Source organism: Petromyzon marinus, chromosome 3 (genome assembly GCF_048934315.1).
Source record: "Petromyzon marinus isolate PM22_M1 ecotype Great Lakes invasive population chromosome 3, UKy_Petmar_22M1.pri1.0, whole genome shotgun sequence".
In the NCBI taxonomy this organism is placed as follows: domain Eukaryota; kingdom Metazoa; phylum Chordata; class Hyperoartia; order Petromyzontiformes; family Petromyzontidae; genus Petromyzon; species Petromyzon marinus.
The window spans coordinates 4075328-4095766 of NC_133669.1; the positions used below are offsets into that span (position 1 = coordinate 4075328).

At 47.6% G+C, this 20439-nt stretch overlaps 1 protein-coding gene across 3 annotated transcripts in view; it reads right to left on the reverse strand.

Annotated features, from left to right (window-relative positions):
* The window catches only part of LOC116952091 (synaptotagmin-2), a 305791-nt gene that overhangs the window by 91489 nt on the left and 193863 nt on the right, over nucleotides 1–20439 (reverse strand). For all 3 annotated transcript variants that reach the window (XM_032971142.2, XM_032971134.2, XM_076072826.1), the window contains one exon: nucleotides 5525–5801. In XM_032971142.2, coding sequence (XP_032827033.1) covers nucleotides 5525–5696 — 172 coding nt within the window. In that variant the 5' untranslated portion in view covers nucleotides 5697–5801. The remainder of the gene's footprint in view (nucleotides 1–5524; nucleotides 5802–20439) is intronic.

Here is a 20439-nt window from a genome sequence, read left to right on the forward strand (position 1 = left end):
GATCTCCCCCAACCAAAAAAGAATTACATCGATGTCTTAGGACTGTCAACGGATGTGAAAAATGTAATTGTTCACTTATCCAATAAATGAAGAAATGGATTGCATTAAAAAAATATATCATCAAATTGTGATTGCCATTTTTTGTCTTCGTCGTCCCAGCTCTCAAGAATGAATATCATTCTACACCCATAATGATCAGATGCAAAATAAGTCAGGACTCCTTTTCAAGGTTATATTTAAAAAAAAGAAGTCATTTTATATTTTGCGTCAGGTGTTAATTGTAATGCATATTAAGTCTACGCCCTGAACACTGGCAGATGGACATCCCTCCACCTCACACAGGAGGGGTTCCCCTTCTATGGCACTATAATCATTATTATTACTACTACTCTACTTTTAACCAGAAATGCCTCAACGAGTGTCGTTGAGGCGTTTCACAATTCCAAACGAGTAATTTCCAGGTGCATTTGTCTCGTCTGTCAAATTTGGAAAATGACGCCGGAAAAAAACAATGGCCTACTCTTGCCAATGGCGGATCATCAACGACCACAGAGAAGCGGACAGCACGCGGTTTTGTTTTTTGTTCACGGTTAATACGCCCACCGCAGTATTGCACGTATGCATGCTGAACTTCTTTCGCCAACGTACGTAGCCAACCGCGCTAATCGGAGGTGCGGGAGTTGAGCAGGACGGCCGCTGGAATGGAACCGTAAACCTGTGGAGCAAGAGGCGGATTTTGCGCGACCGCTGAGCCGTGTCACTGCCGTGTCAAATCTGCGCTGCAGCCCGCGCTGCTGCTGTGACGTCAACGGATCCAAATTAATTGACGATTTTCGCCAGCAGAGAACGCTAATTGGAGCTGCGTATTAATGTCGATCATTATCAAGATCTTACAATTATCTCTCGGCTTTTCTTAGTCGTGCTCTTGTGAAATATAATTGATAAATATCACACGAGTTGCCTTGTCCCAGCCTCTGCTCGCAGAGGTGCGCTTTCATGAGAAAAGAACACTTGATTAATGACAATCGAGCTATAAAATGCTATTACACCGATTAACAAGTTGTGACATACTGGCGAGTGTTCTTTGTGCAAAGCGACGTCAAATTATATTTCTTTATCTGGATGGCGCTGTCACAATGCTGAACTCTACAACAAAGAATTGCGGATAACAAAACGACTGCTGTGGAAAGTCCACAATGGCCGTCCTGTGGAGACAGCGGTCTGCACATTGTCACAGGAATGTGGAATTTCCACGGCTGGCTTGCCCCAGGCTGCCAACGGAGATGAACGATGCTCCCTGCTTGCACGAACGCGGCGGAGTTGTTCTTGAATTGTCATCCAGAGCCGTGAATCAACCGCGTTCATGGTTTCGTCCCCGCGTTTGTCACATCACAGAACCATTTTCTAAAATGTCAGCCTGACCCTGTCCAATTCCGGACGGCTGATAAAACGTAATCAGCGGCGACAAAGTCTCCCGGTTTAAATAGGCACGGGGCGTGCGCTCATCCTCACGAGTCATACTGAGCGAGCAGTGGAAATTCAAACTCCTGGCAGGGTCCGCTGCATTCCATACGACAACTATGCGACAACAACTGCTGGCTTTGCATGAATGTTGTGCTTAATGAAGTTGATGATGATTGTAGATTTTATAACAGCAACTCAATCGTCTTCTTCTTTTGCATGACATGTAAGCAATAGTTTGTATAGATGTCATCGTTGAATGTTAAGGTCCTTCAACTAATCCAAGGTGGCAGTAGACGCTCTACGGATACCGCCAGGGTGTGTATAGATGGTGCACTCGGCAGCGATGTGTTTGATGGTTTGGGCTTTACCATAGTTGCAGTTTGGTGATTCTTTGATTTTCAATTTAAGATGCGTTATTTGGTGATACTGCATCGGGAAGTGGTGCAAAAGCAGAGGCAACCAAAAAACGAAATCAACACAATTTGGCAATGACATTGCCCTCAAAGGAAAACATATGATGAGCGACGTTTGGGCAATGGGCATTCTTCAGAGCACATGGTTAGAGAGAGTGGTGCTCTCATCGACGACGGGATTTAGAAGACCACTCCGAGACGTGGGCTTAATTCGTTCCTTGTATTCGCTCGACGAAATAAATATTTTTTGCACCGATTTCTTTGCTAACGAGGACTATTTCATTTAACCTCTTCATCCCAGGGTCTCCCTCGTCGTCGAAGGGGCAACTTCTGTCTCAATGCACTCGCGCGCACACACAATTATGGGTGAACGCGAAGGAGCGATAGTTTGAGATATGTGCACGACTGACTCCCACACCATTACACATGTCTGCTCATTCGGTTAACGAATAGTATTGCAGACTTTTCAAATGTCTTATTGGTGTTTAAATGCCGTGCGTTTTTTATGTTGAACGGTAGAATGTAAGAAGCCTGTAATGTGAAGATACGCACCTTCTGAGAATAAAAAAAACATGCGCGTAAAAAATTGCGCTGCCAACTTTGAGCACGGTTAAATAGGGGAATTAAAGATGACATCGGAGACGTGAAAGAACTACTTAAATGCTTTAAAACATCTGGGACGGAGGAAGAACGAGGAAAAAATATGTACGATTTCCATTAAGTGGAGCCAGAGAGAAAATTACAGCAGTCGACTGAGGAATGGAAAACGAAATTGCAGATGGTTATAAAGATAACCCTTAATATGTCCTCGGATATATAGGCGGAAGGAGAACTGCTTGTGTGCAGTTGGGCCAATTAAATGAAGCAAATGGAAATATAAAGGGGGAGCGAGAATCCAAAGAGGGGACACACAGCGATGGGGGTGGAGGCATGACATCCCATGTAACAATTTTGATTTTTAATCTTTGGAAAAGCATTTGTTTTGGTAATTAAAATATATAGACAGAGGACCCGTTCTCATCTCTGGCAGAGCAGCGCAACCGATCGTGATAGAGGACGGCCCATGGAAGCGGACATCATAGAGCTACCTCTGAAAGCCCTTCAAGTGACCTTTGTACGACACTGTTGGGGGCAGCCCGCTCCCAGCTGCTCTGCCACCGAGAGTGATGTGCATCACGTGACAGTACAACTGATATTTCAATGATCAAATATGGAATTTAGCCAAATTAAGTTCACTACCAAATTTTCTGTGATAGATTGTTTTTTGTCGTGTTTGGAGTCATTCATTGGTGGTTAGGCTGAGACCGTCAATGCACTACACTTGAGAAACAATTTTAATCAGGGTTGTCTACCCAAATTCAAACCTAGAGTCTCAACAGCTTCAGCTCAGTGCTCTGACCTCTAAGCTATCCAGCAACCTGCCAGATATCGAGAAAATGTAAAGTTTGCGAGGAGCAAGGTGAGAGAGAGGAGGAGGCTTGCGTGAGTGGAAGGATTAGACCGAGACCACTTATACTAAAGGTAAGACTGCGAGTAGCGGAGACTCTTCTATCTGGGTCAGAAGGACCAAGGTCGACCCCTCCACCACCTCGGTACGGTTACCGGGCACTGCAAAGCAAACTTCAAGAAGTGGGGTCAATCTCGACCAGGCCTGGAGCACCAGGTGCATCAGACGAAGCTTCCCTCATCTCGCTCCACTGTCGTCTGTTAGAGGAGTCATGCACAACTGATGATTCAAGCATTCGATATTGACTGCGCGATGGGGGGGGGGCATGCCCCCCACAAATGGCCGTCATTGACCTGACCAAGTTGATTCGATGGACAGGAAATGAATGAAACAGCTGACAGCAAAGGCACCAATCTGCTTGTGCTATTCTGCTGACAGTCACAATGCTTGTCTGGTTGCCAGAGGTCGAAGAGAGGTCACTGCTCAATTTGTGTTAATGAAGGTCTCCTTATCATAGATATACTAAGTGGTCCATTTATAGACACCCCACTAAAATAATCGAGGGAAATTATCTTTAAAAAACCATGTTTTTTCAAGTTATAAAAAATTACTTTCGTCAGTCTCAATAAACAATTAAATCTTGTAACACTCATTTAAGATACGGAACCATCGCTTTCACAATATTCAATCAGCTGCTATTAACAAAGTAAGAGGGGCATTATAAATCAGGGGTGTCTGTAAATGGATCGCTCTGTGTATATAAAACCACGAGCCAAGACATGCTCCCTACAAATGGCTCAGGGCCTTATATAAACATGGGGCCCATCTTACCCCAAGGAAGCCTTTAATCAGCGTAAGGCGACAGAGAGGACCGGAAATAGAGGTGAGGAGTTAGGTAAACTTAGATATATTTTTTATATTATAGTCTTTAAAACAGATCAAGTCGGTGGGACAACGCGAGCAGTTGGACGGGCCTCTTCGTGAGAGATGATTGCAAATGGTGGAAAATGTGAGTTTGTAAACATGACGCTAAATCAAACTATTGTTTGTAATATTTCAAACGTTAACACATTGATCGTATATTTACATTACATTATAGTGTATATTACAGAACTTTGCCCTATGTGTTTTTTTTTTTAATCAGAGACAGCGTCACACTGTTTTGAAATGTATTTTACATTGGTTAAGAAAAAAATATGGTTTCATATTTGGTTCCAGCGGCATTATTGTAAGCCGAGGTAAAACAAAACAAGGTTTTCCATGTTTACCACCCATACCTTCTAGGAGTTTGGTTTTCAGTTGTGTCATGGGCATAAACTCAACTACCATTGTGGCAGATTTTAGCTTCATATCTCTTTATTCTATAAGATCTTGAGCCTTAAAAGTCAGTTGATCTGTTAGTTATCCGTCAGTTGTGACCGTCCATAGATTATATTTATAACATTCTATTAATTTATAAATATATAATGTATGGTATTAGCTTACATTAAATCGTACGTTTGTAAATTATAAGTTTTCATTTTATATTAAATCTCGCTAAAATCTTTCCACCTTCCCCGAGGCAAGGGAGTTCTCTATTGTTCGGACCAAAATTTCGTACAGTGTTTCTAAATCTAGATTATAAATCGCCTGTTTTGCTTCTTTGTCATTTGGCTCATCCTTGTTTCTCGAGTTAAGCAATCACACTTGAATCTTGAACTCCAGCTGCACCCGCTCGGCTCCCGTGACACCGAACAACCCATTCGAACCAAGAGCCATGGCCCAGAACTGCCGTTTCTTTTCTCGCGTACGATGCCAGCGATACGTTCAGGAGCTAAATGCCAATGACGAGGTCTGCTCGCCACGAGAGGACACTTCAGGAGAGAGTTCGTGGTAGGTTTTTTTTTTGCTTTCCCTCCGTTGAAGGTGCACAGTCTACAGTCGTTGACTACGTGGTCCGTAGCTTGGGGTTGCACGGCCACAATCCCACTGACGCTTGTCCTTCATCTGACACGTTTGCGAGAGGGCAGCCTCCTCGCGGTGGCCCACCTGTTACGCGTTTACCGTGTCGCCTTAATCCGCGACTAACACCGGCGAAATCAACACCGTCAAAGTCGAACACCAGACGCGATCGGTAGAGCTAGCACCGCGCGTACAAAACCCAGATGGCGCCCACGGCGCTCTCTTTCCCCCTCCGCGCGCAGCGTGACGATCGACTCACGTGGGATCTTGTTGAGCTCGTTCATGAACTTGTCCTTAAGTTTGCTGAAGGCGTCCCCCTTGCTGCCGCCGGCCTCCGTGCCATTCCCGGACGGCGCCAGGGCCGGAGCTTCGGAGGCGGTGGTGGCGGCCGTGCCTGGGGGCACCACGGCCCCTTGCATCGCCGCGTTCATCGCGGGGCCGTCTCGGTGGCGACGGCGGCGGTGGTGGAGGCACGGGAGAGGGCGGCCGGGCGAGGAATGGTGGCTCGGGCCTCCTTCACTGCGGTGTCTTTAACTCTGCAAGGCAGATGAGACAACGGTTATTTTGAACGGACATAAACAAGAATTTCCACTGGCACAACTGAGCCGAGCCAGCGCGGAGCCCTACCGGCACTGGTGGTTTTCCACTGGCTATTTGCAAACCCAAACCGTGATCCACACTGGCCTCACAAGACATAATAATCCAGCAAGGCCAGGGGCCGGACTAATGACACGTTCATCTCCAATCATCGGCCTGCACCACTGTTGGGAGTTTTACATTACCGTTCCTATGGCAGGGTCTCGTATCCAGCCACTCAACAAAAGGTGAATCTCTAACAAGTCAGACTCAATGTTTCGCTGCTGGAAGGATAACGGTTTCGAGAGGTAACCTCGATCGGGATCTTAACTTACTGTAGGTGCTTCCAAATACGAGGTGGGTGCTCTGCGAAAGCCTCACACGGTAACATTCATCCTCGAGTGAAACTGAAACGGTATTAGTGTGGCCGTGCAGAGACGTGGCAGAGCACCTGTGTCACTGTCAGGCGACCACGAGTTCAAATCTTGGTTGGTGGTAAATTCATCACTTCCAGGGTCAAAAAAAGTGTGTTCTACTATGTGAGAAGTCACGTGTGTTCTACTATGTGAGAAGTCACGTGTCTTTTACTATGTGAGAAGTCACGTGTGTTCTACTATGTGAGAAGTCACGTGTGTTCTACTATGTGAGAAGTCACGTGTGTTCTACTATGTGAGAAGTCACGTGTGTTCTACTATGTGAGAAGTCACGTGTGTTCTACGATGTGAGAAGTCACGTGTGTTCTACTATGTGAGAAGTCACGTGTGTTCTACTATGTGAGAAGTCACGTGTGTTCTACGATGTGAGAAGTCACGTGTCTTTTACTATGTGAGAAGTCACGTGTGTTCTACTATGTGAGAAGTCACGTGTGTTCTACGATGTGAGAAGTCACGTGTGTTCTACTATGTGAGAAGTCACGTGTGTTCTACTATGTGAGAAGTCACGTGTGTTCTACTATGTGAGAAGTCAACTGAGACGATTTAGCTGCTGCTCATTAGACCATGAACGCATTCTTTTGAATTATATATGCGGTATGTAGAGAACTCCACGCATGTGATTTATTGGCTGTGTTGGTGCTTTAACCTTAGCCGCACGCAGGCAGTGAAATGGACTGAGAAATTAGTTTTGAGAAAAACAAACTCTCACCAAACACAAATACAAAGACATTAACACGTACAGCGGTGCCATTAGCGGAAGACAGACCCCCAATACCAATGAGATTCTTGAGAGGAAATGCAGCCAACAAAAGTTACAGTGAAGAAGTCTCTTTCGACGGGTTTTTTTCATAAAAAAATAAGTCAGCTTTTAAAACAATTTATTTTGCGTCGCACTGCGATGGCATTGGTGCACAAACACAAATGGCAAAAAAACCCAACACGTCCGTCCATAGCACTCTACCAAAATGAAAAGTTGTAGAGCGGTTCACACTTCAGGCAATAGCCCTTTCTTCGTCGTGGAGAGAGCTACTATGATGACTGAATCAAGTTCAATTTTGATTTGAAGCTTTCGTGACTGCAGGGATTCATAGTCTTGGTTCTTTCGGTAAAGTCACGTAGAAGGGAAACAATAAAATAATAAAAATATAAAACGTCGTGAGAATTTTATTGTCCTAGCAGACAGTCTCGTCCCTTCACCTGATGAAGGCCGCTTGTGTTGTGGCCGAAACGTCGTGAGAATATTATTGTGTTATTTTATTTTATCAATTTATTATTTTATTCTCATTCTACGTGACTTTACCGAAAGAACCAAAGAAGATGAATATGAATCAAGTTCACCGGCAATGAAGAAGGGCCGTTGCAAGAAACGTCGCCGAGTACATATATAGCTATGTTTGTGCTCATTTTAAGGGCATTGCTATCGCCGAATGCTTCGAGTTTTAAACAGAAGCTGACATAAAACAACAACAACGGGGCTCATGATTTTGACGCGGTTACACATTTTGTTGGCCGTATAATACCAAACCGCGTTTGACCTCAAAAGCTCGCACTTTCAGTTTATTTCGTGAAAAAAAAATCTCTCTTCTCGAAGGCGCATGGCTTGGTGCTCATCTCCACTCGTGCAAATTCCACATTCGCACTACAGGGTCCGTTTTTTTAAAAACCATTATTATCATTATTGAGCCAAACCCCCTGTTGATGTCTCACTGTGGTGGCCTCATTTGAATATCCCCGGAAGAGTGATGGGCCGAGTCAACTTCCGTCCCGGATTTCTTTTTTTAATTTGTGACATTTTTCCGATTGCGAGCGCAAATAACGTTCTCACTCTGCGCCGCGTGTGCTTGACTATCGTTTGAATGGCGAGCGGGGACGCTGTTCCGAACGCCGACGTTGTTCGGAACTCGCGAGCTTCATGTAACAAAGGACATTGCTCCAAAACATGCATCCACTTGCTCAGCGCACATCCAATTACAGTTCTACAATTTGCATTGTGCGAGCCGTACACAGCGCCAGCACTGAACGCTAACAAAAGTGTTCTGATGCGCGCGCCAACTCCGGCAAATGTAACAATAACAAAACTGATATTGCCTCTCCAACCCTATTTTCCAGTTTTCTAATCTCCGTGTCAACAGACCACAGATATCTGCCACTGTTATTTAAGAAAGGAATTATTTTCAAATCCATTCTGCATGCTCATAAAAATAAATGTATGCAAATTGCAGCATTAAAGCACGGGGTTCCTGTGATGAATAAAGCTTTACCGGTTTTCGCAAACACATTACTTTTCATTAGGATTTCATCAGTTTTGACTCTAAGCCACAGACTGATGAGCAAGACTGTGCGTGTTGCATTCACCCAGACGGTTCTGCGCAGGCAAATGTAAACAACAATAAACATGAAAGCTTACAGTCCATTTGTCAATCCACTGCTGCAAAGAGGGCTTCACCCGTGTTGTGTTGGTCGTGGAGGGGGTGGGGGTGTTATTGCTCTCCAACCTGGTGGTACCCGTGGGCCCAGGAATCAAACTCAGGTTGCGCAGAAGTATTGCACAGTTGTGCTCACTGCTCTGAACGCCTTTGTTTTGGTGAAGGTGGTTTGCCCACAGGACCGGTTCACAATTTAACCCGTCACTCAACATTAGCCGTGGCCAGGAGTCGAACTTAGCCAGAACTCGTTCCCGTTTCTTAGCGTGGAGCAATATCCACTGTGCCTTCACCCCCTCCCCCCATTCAAAATAATAACAATGTTATGATAATAATCAAAATAAGCAATGATATATGCATGTTGAGCTTATTTCGCAGCCGTGCCTACTGTAGCAAACCGTGCTAATCGGAGGTGCGATAAATAACTAGAGAATCATATACATCGATGTGCACGTGATTACAATCGCAGGCTCGCTCGCACGCACGTGATTCTGGCGATGTAATACGCCAATGATTCGAAGATCCCGAGTTGAGTTCGCGGCTTACAAGCCGCACCTAACAACTTGTCACGGCTGATGATCTCAGCCGGTCAATTCCCTCCCCGACAGAGAGAGAGAGAAAAAAAAACAACTCATCCCGAGGAGCTGATGCTCCAAAATTGTATTTTTTAGCATTCGCACTGAAATGAAGTCACACCACCCCCCTCCCCCCCAGGCTGCGAAGGCGTGAACCGTGAATTTCGTCAGCTGAAGACCACCGAAGCGTTATCTCGCGGCGACTTACCAGAGGTGTGCCAATCAGAGATGCATTGAGCAGTTGATTGGGGGGTGACTACGTCATCCAACTCCGGGAGGGGGTTGTCGAGAATCAGGGCTGAGCAGTTGTGCTGTTGGTGTGGGTGCGCGGAGTGGTGGGGGGGGGGAGATATCGGATGATGTGACGACCGAAGGGATGACGTTTGACGAGTCAAGCCGTATGCACGCGCAGAGGTGGGGAGGTTGGTTACTTTTGAAAAGTACAAGTCAAAGTGACGTCCTCCTGTTGCACAAATCAGCATTGAGGCGGTGCTCATCTCCCGTTCAGAGCCCTGAGCCAGAGGTGGGGATTCCACGTTCCTATGGCGGGCATGAGTCTTATCCTCAGGATAACCGCTGTTGATTTCCCCGCAAAGCGGTACTTATTGTATGGATAATCAAGGTTTTTGGGTGAGATCGTGTAAATATGAACACGTCGTTAAACCCGCCACCACACACTGGAATTGTAAATGTTGTGGGTTTACTTTCCAACACACCGGTGTGCTGTACTAGTAACGAATTGGCATGTTTTGTTTACATGACAAACCTTACTAATTGGCTCTGTCGGGTGGTGGCGGGTTTAACGACACATGTATACGTGCGTGCTCTAACCCCAAAACCTTTATTATAGATAATATCGGTCGCTAAAGCCGACTACGTGTTAAACTTATTGTATGGGCCGAGTCAACTAGGAGCTCAACTTCGCGACGTGTCCTACTGCAAGTCGCTCGCTTGATCGATCGCTGAGCCACCTGCGCAGAGCGAAGTACTAGAGTTTAATGAGTTTAGTACTAGAGTTTAATGAGTTTAGTACTAGAGTTTATTGAGTTTAGTACGAGAGTTTATTGAGTTTAGTACGAGAGTTTAATGAGTTTAATACTCGAGTTTAATGGGTTTAGTACTAGAGTTTAATGGGTTTAGTACGAGAGTTTAATGACTGATGACTGGAGGTGTTTTAAAATAAATACATTACATATAGTAATCTTAAACAGTATACAGTACGAACAGTAATGTACAGCCCTTTGTCAATCCGTTCGTTGATGGAAGTCTCCCATGTCTGTCGTTGGGCTTTTCAACCATACTTCACCGTTCTGGTCCATGCAAGTAGGGAAAGTGGGGTGAGGGGGTTTGGTGGGCAGGACGAGTTCGGATAACACTCGCCACTGATGTTATCTCTGGCTGGGAATCAAACTCAGGTCACTGGATTCGTAGTGCGAGGCGCTAACACCAGCACCACCGCTCTTCACCGGATCCCATCCGGTAAACGTCCGTCTCTACGTGTTCAAATAACGTGGTCTCACAGCACAATGCACAGTCACTGTAAAGAATGATCACGTCCGCAGTGTCTCTGAACTCGAACGAGCACAGGGCAGCACCCCATCTTCATTGTTAGAACAACATTATTTGGTGATGCTGCTGCAGCAATGGCAAATAGCAAAAAAAAATAGACGAAAAAACCTCGACAGGTTCGTCAATAACCACTGTGGCCTTCAAAGGAGCAGATATATATAATAGGGTACGTTTTGGGGGCAAAAGCACGACGTATAGTGCAGTCCATCCACTGTCTCTCTGGCCTCTAGGAAGAAAGCCCATTGCCTGAAACATCATAGTATTCTATACTTTTCCTTTTTAATGCCACGGTATTGAGTCTTTCCATCTTCATTGGTGGCTCTCATCCAGCTGCAGAAAGTCCAAATTCCCGTGGCCTGGGGATCCAGATCCGCCACAGGATGGCTGCCGCTAACTTTCCCACAAAATGGTCGCCATTTTATTGACTCCGGAGAGATAATTGTGCCAAGAGAACGCCCAACTGGAGCATTCACAGCTTTATAATGATTGTTTCCTTCAAATTAACGCAAATCAGGTTGGTCCTACTCCAAAAATAGCGGGGAAGCACTAAGCTCATATGGTTTTCAGCATGATAAAATAATAATAATTTGTTTGTAATTAGCCTCCCCGTTCCCAGTCGTCCCAGAAGGTCCGGATGTTTTTTTTCTTTTCTGGAGGGAGGTGGGAGGTAGCGAACGACTGCCTTCTAAGACAAACTCCTAAAAGACAGAACGATCGTCATAACCGTAGACTAACCACCATTTTCCTCCCCCAATAAAACCACGACACGAACGCCACGAAATATAATAATCTTATGCCCAATAAGGTGGGTTGACAGTGCGCCATGAAGAGATTTGTCCAGGAGGGAGAGCATGGGGCAGAGCACATCAGCGAGCTACTCACTCGGAGTGGTTAGTCATCTTAAGCCCTTTCCTTCACCCGCCTCTGGATGTATGGGGTCCCTAGCCCACGTCAGTCACGAGGGTTCTTTCACCCGACTTCACAAAGCTGGTCCAGCGCGGACTGGTATATATGTATGTTGAATTTCTTTCACACAGCACGTAGCCAGCCGTGCTAACCGGAGGTGCGGGGGAAGGACAACAAACTAAACACAAAAAAGCAGTTCTGACGAAATGAGTTTCGATCTAGATGATGATATAAAAGTGCATAGCTCCAATCGCCTCCTAATATCGGAAGGAAGAGCGTTCCAGATGGCCACAGAAACGCATCTGAAAGCGCACTGTCTTTGTTCGACGGCCAGCCAACAGCATCTTCGAGGATGACCGGGGTTCGCATGATGGCTTGTGCTCCTTGACAAACTCACTAAGGTTTTTGTGGTTCAGGACCAGTTCATGCATCCCTTGGCACCGATGTTAGCCGTGGCCAGGGATCGAAGTTGCCGGGTTCATAACAAGGTGCACTAACCACTGCCCCCCCACCACCTCCGGTACGAGAATCCATGACCCACTCCGAAGACAGAGATGCCCTCTCATCTGATTTCTGAACCTTTGTCTCATCTGATATAAGGAACCCTGGTCACGCTTCATGCAGAACCACAGTCGTGCATCACACGGCTCATTTAGTTCACAGAATACATGCAGTTTATTGCTACACGTAATTATGTACGTGGAGCAATAAATGTGACATTTTTTCGTAAAAAAAAACTCATATTAATCATAATTTCTATCACAATCATCATTTTCGAAATCTATTGAGAACGGGGCCCGATGCGTTCAGCTAAAACCGCCTAGAGCGGCGTATTATTTGTAATTGATTCATTCCAGAAACAGACCACCGCCGGTCGTCGCCGCTGCCGCCTTCATCCATGCTTTAATAGTCGTAGCGGCAAATTGGCGCCACGTGAAAACAAATGTGGTGGCGGGCGTCCACGGGAGACAACACGTGGCCATCGCTGCCACCGAGGCCACCGCCACTGCCAGTTCCGGCCCCTCTCTCCAGCGTAGCCCCCCCCCAACTCTGCCAGCAGCTCCAAACAATACAATAAATATACGCCAGCTCCAACCAATGGAAATGTATATACCTTCTAATTAACATACGTTCCCATTATTAGGGGGGCTATGGCTTAGTTCCCACTAATTAATCGCTCGTGACACTTTGGGGCGGGGAGGGGGGTGGGGATGCTGTGGAAAGAGTCCAAAGCTATTCTGCAGTGTTGGCAGAAAGGAAATTATTGTGGCCGCCGGATGAATGTGAAGGAGCGGTGGAGGTGGTTGTGGTCAAATGAAAGAGGGCCCTTGTGGGGATTCACTGCATTTATGCTGAATTTCGCCATGTCAGAGCCGTGCCGCCGCTAATGAGACTCGGCGAGGTTGAAACTGGTCCAAGGTTTGCCTCGTTTAATAAACGACCTTTTTTCGTTGTTGTTTTTTGTTGTTGTTGCGAAAGCTAAAGAAGAAGCGTACGGCTGTCGAAAAGCGGCGGCGGCGTGGGGGGGAACGATGCTAGTAATTGAACGGTAGGATTTGGTAAGCAAACTCAAAAATTTCAGAATAGAACGTGCTAAAAAAAACCCCAGCACGTTAGAAAAAGGAAATGGAGATAGTAATTTGCAAGAATATAGCAGCTAGGCAACCAGTTTTTTTTTATGTATATAGGATAAATGCTGCTGAAATCACAGAAAAAGGTGATAATTTTAACTGTGCTGTGGTGGGGTGATGGGCTGAGTGGACCCCCGACTGGGATTTGAACTCGAAATATCAACAGTATGAGCCGAGATCTCTGACACCACCCGGCTAGACATCAGAGGGAGTGCTAATTGGAGGTTGAGATGCTCTGCCAATTCTTACATCCTGAGCTTATATTTTTTTATTCCATCAACCACATTTTTCTTCCACTATACCAACCACGACAGTATAAACGTGGGATTTAAAAAAATCCTTCCCACAACAATACTCACCGTTAATTTATTTCCGCGGTATACACATTTTAAAATCACAATTTCGATTTATTTCTGACGTCGAAAACGCAAATGTATCTTAAAACACTGTGCAGATCAGTGAGACGTGCCCATCATGGGAAACAAGGAGGCACATGCGTCCATCCTCGCAGCAGTAGCGGATTTTGGCTCACCATCTAACAAAGACGGTCACCGCATCGTACACTTTCAGGTGCACTTCTGAAAGCCGTCTGGAACGTTCTTCCTTTCCGATGTTAGGAAGCCACTGGAGCTATCCACTTTTTAATCTAGATTGAAAACGAATTTCTTAAAAACTGCTTTTTGTGTTTGGCTTGTTGTCCATCCCCCGCACCTCCGATTAGTACGGTAGGCTACGTACAACAACAACCGCCATTCGCCACTAAGTGGCGGTGACGTCACCACGGCGCTTGTGCCAGGCTATGTGCACGTTAAGGCCACGTGAAGTGTCGAACGCCCGCCGGCAGGAGGTCACGGGACAGACCCAGGTGCCATGGGTCGACTGAGATGACTGGCCGATGCACCACATGTGCCCCCTGCTGTGCCAACTTGCTGTGTTTTAACCACCCGGCGTTCCGCTCGTTGTTGTGAGCATCGCTGCTCTGCCCTCCGTTGTTGCTGGAGTGCGAATGCCTCCAACTACCCAGTAGCGTCCTTCACGAGCCTCCTCCACAGAGGCCGATCTTGACACCGCCGGTACCAGGCATCGGCAAGTCCACTCAGCTCCACATCCTCTTGTACCGCATCACTCCATCTCCTCTCTAGCTCGTGCCGCGCCCGTTTAACCTCCTCTATCCGGTCGAACAAAATATGTGGCTGGGCATGCGGTGGCTGGGCATGCGGTGGCTGGGCATGCGGTGGCTGGGCATGCGGTGGCTGGGCATGCGGTGGCTGGGCATGCGGTGGCTGGGCATGCGGGCTACACGCGAAAGCACAACCGCACAGCGGCAGCCCCAAGTTATCACGTGGTACACTTTCCCGAGTGTTCTCGGGATAAAAGAGGAAAAGGTTTGTGTGTGTGTACAGCCATCTGTCAATCCCCTGCTGGATGAAAGCCTCCCCCCGTAGCTTGACTTGTCGTGGAGGGTTACTTGACCATGCTTCACCTCGCTGGTCAGCGGCAGTTGTGAAGGGGGAAAGTGGCCCAGGACGGACGTAAGCCGTGGCTGGATATCGAACTCGGGGTTGCCGGAGCGATGCCGCCAATCACCGCGCGGCACCGCTCCGCTCCTTTAACGCAGGGCGCGTTTAATGAAGCCAGCCAGCTCCCAGGGCAGGAGCGGGAGAGGCGTGCGTGGTTGACGAACGGCGACTGCGGGTGGATGGAACAAGTCCCCTTTCTTTCCTCCCCCCCACCTCCCGCTGATCCGCTGGCTTCTGCCTTTTGCCTTTCAGACGCCACTCAGAGACTCTCAAGTCAAGAGGCCCTTCAAAAAAAAAAGAGAGAGAGAGAAGGAGAAATACACCTAGGCTCTCAATGTAATTGCGATGCAATTCGCTAAAGTGTAAGCGAAGACAATTATTCTTTACATTCAAGGAAGCGGGGCCCGTGGGCCGCCGTTGGCGGTGCATCGCGCCGAATATTCCAAATGCTTCCCGGCATCGTAAAAACCGAGGAGCTTCAGAGGCCTCTCTCTCTCACCGTCGCATCGGAATGGAAGTTACACGCGTCGGGTCTGTTAGGATCGTCTCCGGCTCGGCATTCACGCGAGGCCCCTGTCTCTTGCGGTGTGGCAGGCGCACAGCGATGATGCTTTCACTCATTTGTTTGGAACTGAGTTTTTTTTTCCGTTTAGTTTTGTCGTCGTCGTCCCCCCCGCCCGCCCCCCGCAGCAGCCGCCGCGGGCTGCAGCGCAGAAATTTCGCGGCAGTAACGCGGCTCAGCGGTCGCGCAAAATCCGCCGCTTGCTCCAGAGGTTGACGGTTCGACTCCGACGGCCGTTCTGGTTAATTCCCGCATCTCCGATGAGCACGGTTGGCTACGTACGGTCAGCGAAAAGGAGTTCAACAACAACAACATGCGTGCTGATCTGTGAATGCGGCGGTGCCTCGTTTGGCGCGTGCCAAGTTGCGTGCCAAGTCGCGTTCATCGCGACGCGAGCCTCGAGTCTCGAGTCCGCTCGCGTGGGGAGAAGAGGCCCCCTTCGCTCGTCACCACGTGACGGAATATTGTGACGCCATCAAAGTCAAAGGGATCGTGAGTGTTATGAATCTAGATTTGAAGTTTTCGTGAATGCAGGGATCCATACTCTTCGGTTCTTTCGGTAATTGTGATTACATTAAATTTTTTATTTTTATTTTATACCTACGTGACTTTACCGAAATAACCAAAGAGTATAGTGTTATGAATATTGCATAAAATAAAAATGTCATCGCTGTTGCAAAAAGTACTCCTTTTATAAATTGTAAATGTAATGTCATTATTACATCCGTAGGAAAGCACGCTGTTTCAATAGAATGTCCCAAGTTCAGATAGACTCGTGTACCTTTAATCTTCGTGTGAATCATAGTTAACGCCCTGAGGGTCAATGTCACCATACTCTGTCGCTGCACACATCCCCCCGTTCACTGTACCCCCCTCCACGCACTCCCCTACCTCTCCCCTCTCATCTCACTCTACTCCCCTCCACACACTCCCCTACCTCTCCCCTCTCATCTCACTCCACTCCCCTCCACACACTCTCCTACCTCTCCCCTCTCATCTCACTCTACCCCCCTCCACACACTCTCCTACCTCTCCCCTCTCATCTCACTCTGCTCCCCTCCACGCACTCCCCTACCTCTCCCCTCTCATCTCACTCTACTCCCCTCCACACACTCTCCTACCTCGCCCCTCTCATCTCACTCTACTCCCCTCCACACACTCTCCTACCTCTCCCCTCTCATCTCACTCTACTCCCCTCCACACACTCTCCGCTCCTGCAAGCCAAAGGTTTTCTATTAATCGCCACCTCAACCCTTGCTCAGTAGGAGGCTGCTCCTTACCTCCTGCTGCCCCCAAGGTCTGTAACTCCTTCCCCCAGTCATCCGTGCTGTCAACTCCTCGCTGCGTTCAAGTCAAAGCTCGTGACCTTTCTACATCCAATTCCCTGCCTATGACCGACCGCCTCTTTCTTTCCTTCTTCAATGTAATTACGCCCATTGTCCTATTATTTGCGATGCAGTTGATTCACATGCCGTATGAATTCAACATTCATTCCACTGTCTGTTTAACTGTTAAAACCCATGCATAGGGGATATAAATATAACATCGACACAGGTAGGATATCAACCAAGTGATTGACCGCAGCCTCCTGGCCACCGTGCAACCAAGGGGACTATAGGCATTACTAATTCATCCGAGAACAGAAATTAAATGTGGAACACAGTAGGATATTTCTCGGCATTTTAGTCAATTACCTCTCTTACCGGCGTCTTTGCCAAGGGCACTCTCAATCTGCGAGAGGATCAATTTCGCTCCGCACTTTGCTACTTCGCGTGGTTGACAGCTCGTGAGCTGCAGATTCGACCTCGACCCCCCTTTGGTCAGAGAGATGGACTTTGAGAGGAGCGCGTTGCAGAGAAGCTTCTGGATCTCTGAGCATCGTGATGGTGGTGGTGGTGGTGATGGAAGACGCTCGCATTTTCACAACGCGCTCGGGCAAGCGAGTTGAAACTTTTGAATTGAACATCGGCAGGAAAGTGCTGTGGAGGATGCGGTTGGGAAGAGGAGGGTTCGCGATAGTTGAGGGTACTTGCTTGTGATGGGAGAACAGGCGAACGAGACAGGTCTTATTCTTGGTTCTTTCGGTAAAGTCACGTAGAAGGGAAACAATTAAATAAATAAAAATATAAAACAATACAATTCTCACGACGTTTCGACTGCAACACAAGCAGTCATCATCAGGTGTGAAAACCACAACAAGTGGCGGTTATTTTTAACGTCAGCACCACGGAGAGCGATTTGACAGTTTGTTCAGATGGACGAGTCCATCTATGTTCGGAAAAGAGGAGGGGGGAGACGAAAAATAATTGATGCGGTCTGAAAGCCACCTTAAGCGTGATCAATCAATCAAGACCCGAAATGGTTTATCAAATCCTTCCAATGATTGCTAAGCCAGAATCCATCTTCTCGGTTGAAATTGTCTCTGTATTTGTATATGTGGATAGCCTCATGAATATATATATTTCTTGGGTTAGATGGCGTGAATATAAAAGTGTCGTTAAAACCCGCCACCACCCGACACAGCCAACTAGTACAGGTTGTCACGTAAACAGAACATGCAAATTAGTTACTAGTACAGGACACAGGTATGTTGGATAGCAAAGCCACAACATTTAAAATCTGAGTGCGACGTTTCGCCAGTAATTACAACTAGCATCATCAGGCGGACAGCCAGATTTGTGGGGAAAACCCTGTTTCGTTCCTTAAAAAGAGGGATATATGTGATGACGTCACTTGTGAGCCCTTCACATGTGAAGGAGGGTGGGGGTTAATGAATGCATATACATTAAAATGGGCATCCATCGGCGGTCAGGTCTTGAAGTTGGCATCCAGAAGTCGGCGACAAGCAAGATGGTGGGTTACTGCGAGAGAAGACCTTCGGGGGACATGCGTTGAGTACGCAAGAGTGGTGAGATCGGGCAGAAGGAATCAAGGCCACTGGGAGGTGTACGGATATCAACAGCATTAGCTATGACGACCTCATGACAATTTGTTTTCTGTTCATGTCATTGGTGTATGGTGGGGAGAATGTTGTCCTGGTCTCAGCGCACCACGATTGTTTGATATCGCCGTCCAATACCGGGTGGTTCTGAAACTGGATCCAGTTGTACTGTATGTACGCACGTATGCATGTTGAACTTCTTTCGCACCGTACGCAGCCAACCGTGCGGGGGTGGGGCGGGGGAGCAAAATGCGAAAGACAAAAAGCAGTCCGAAAGAAATGAGTTTTCAAAGGGGTAGGACAACAGCCAAGTAAATGAGTGCAACCTTGGTCGATGTCCTACCCGATCTGGGCGCATCTGAATCTTGGGCGCAAGGGAGGCGAAGGGAGCACGTGGGCCAGGCCTCTATTTTGGGAGCCAGCGACAGTCGGATGGAAGAGACGGTGATTGCTTCATCGTTGCTGCGCCGCCGCCGCCGCCATGGGACTCGACCGGGTTGGATTGGCTCCGAGCCCCGAGGGTGGAGTGGAAATCCCTGAGGTTTGTTTATTCAGATCTGGGGTTTCCGATGTGTCGCTAGTCCTGCCGTGTAAAGGTGTTTTTTTTTTTTTGGCCGTTGCGCTGAAAAAAGTTCCCAGCGGTGCCGAAGCGAAGCGTCGGAGACGTTGCGCCGAAGGACACGCGGCGTGACCCCGAAGCATCGCGGAGGGCCGTTCTTTTTTTATCCTGATCCAAGTTGTTGACCACTGCAGTGTGGTTTTCCACGTTCATTTATTGTGTTTCTGATTTGATTTTTTTTAATTTCTCTGTTGGTTTCTCCGGAGTCTCTGCTTCAGTTTAGTTGTATTTTCACGACATGTTTCTAGGCTTTGGTATCAGTCCTTGGGTTTCCATGGATTCTTCGTATCGCTGCTCAGGTGTTTAGATATTACTTATCCAACGTTCCATTACTTAAAGTGGTTATCCCAGGTATTTTTGCATTCCAGCCCAGTTGTTCATAACAATACAATCACGACTTGGCTGTTATGCATTCTTGCATTAGAGTCCTCGCATTTCTGCTTTCAGCTTCATAATAATTCTGTCCAAAGCAGTTTACATTTCTGTTCGTTTTCTTGCTCGGCTTAATTGTTATACTTTCTGGTTTCATTATCTCAAGTGTCAGCGTCTGGCCACGGTGCACTCTCGTATTTCTGCATCGTTACTCGCGGTATCTTTTTAAATTTCCTCCCCGGCCCTCGGCTTTGCATTCCCCGATTCGGTTATTTCAGTTCGTCCTCATTTGGTCTCTCGGTTCCTTGGGGTGTCGGCTTTTTTTTTATTTCCCCCCCCCCCCCTCCCGGATTTCTGTCGAGTTCTTCACCCGTTGCCCGCTGCGGATCCCCGTGGGATCTCCGGGTGCGGACAACTCCAGCGGGGCCGTGACGCGGAGTTTCCCGGCTGCCTTATCGTCGGCGATGGGAAATGCGTCTGTGTGGGCATCGTGGATTGCTCGCTCCCCTTTGCTTTTTGGCTTTTTCACGCCACGTACGTGTAAAAATTGGCATCATCCGGAGCGACGGGGGGGGGGGGGGGGGGGACGTGGGGTGCGCGCCCCGGGGTGAAGTTAGCGCACGTCGTCTTTTTAGAAACTTGGACGCACGTGAGGACACGAGGCGTGTGCACTGCGAATGGAGGCGAAGATGCGGGATGGGTTTTTGTGTTGTTGTGGTGCTCCTCAAAGTGGCCGTTTACTCGCCGACGCGTTTGTAGCCACCGCGTGGCACCACGTGGCCGGCTAGAAATGAAAGCGACGCGCGTGTAAAGTGCGGTTCATTCATTCACAAGCACGGTTTAGTCCGCGGCACCGGATAACCTGCCAACGGATACTGTGGAGTGTTAACCGGAGCTCTTTCGCAATGGGGAAGAGAGTCGTTGCATTGCCCTACTCAGCTGCCTTTGATACCTTCACAGTCCGGCACTGAACCCAAACATGACTGTCTCTCTGTTCGCTCAACCTCCTCAACTCTATATTCTTGGTTCTTTCGGTAAAGTCACTT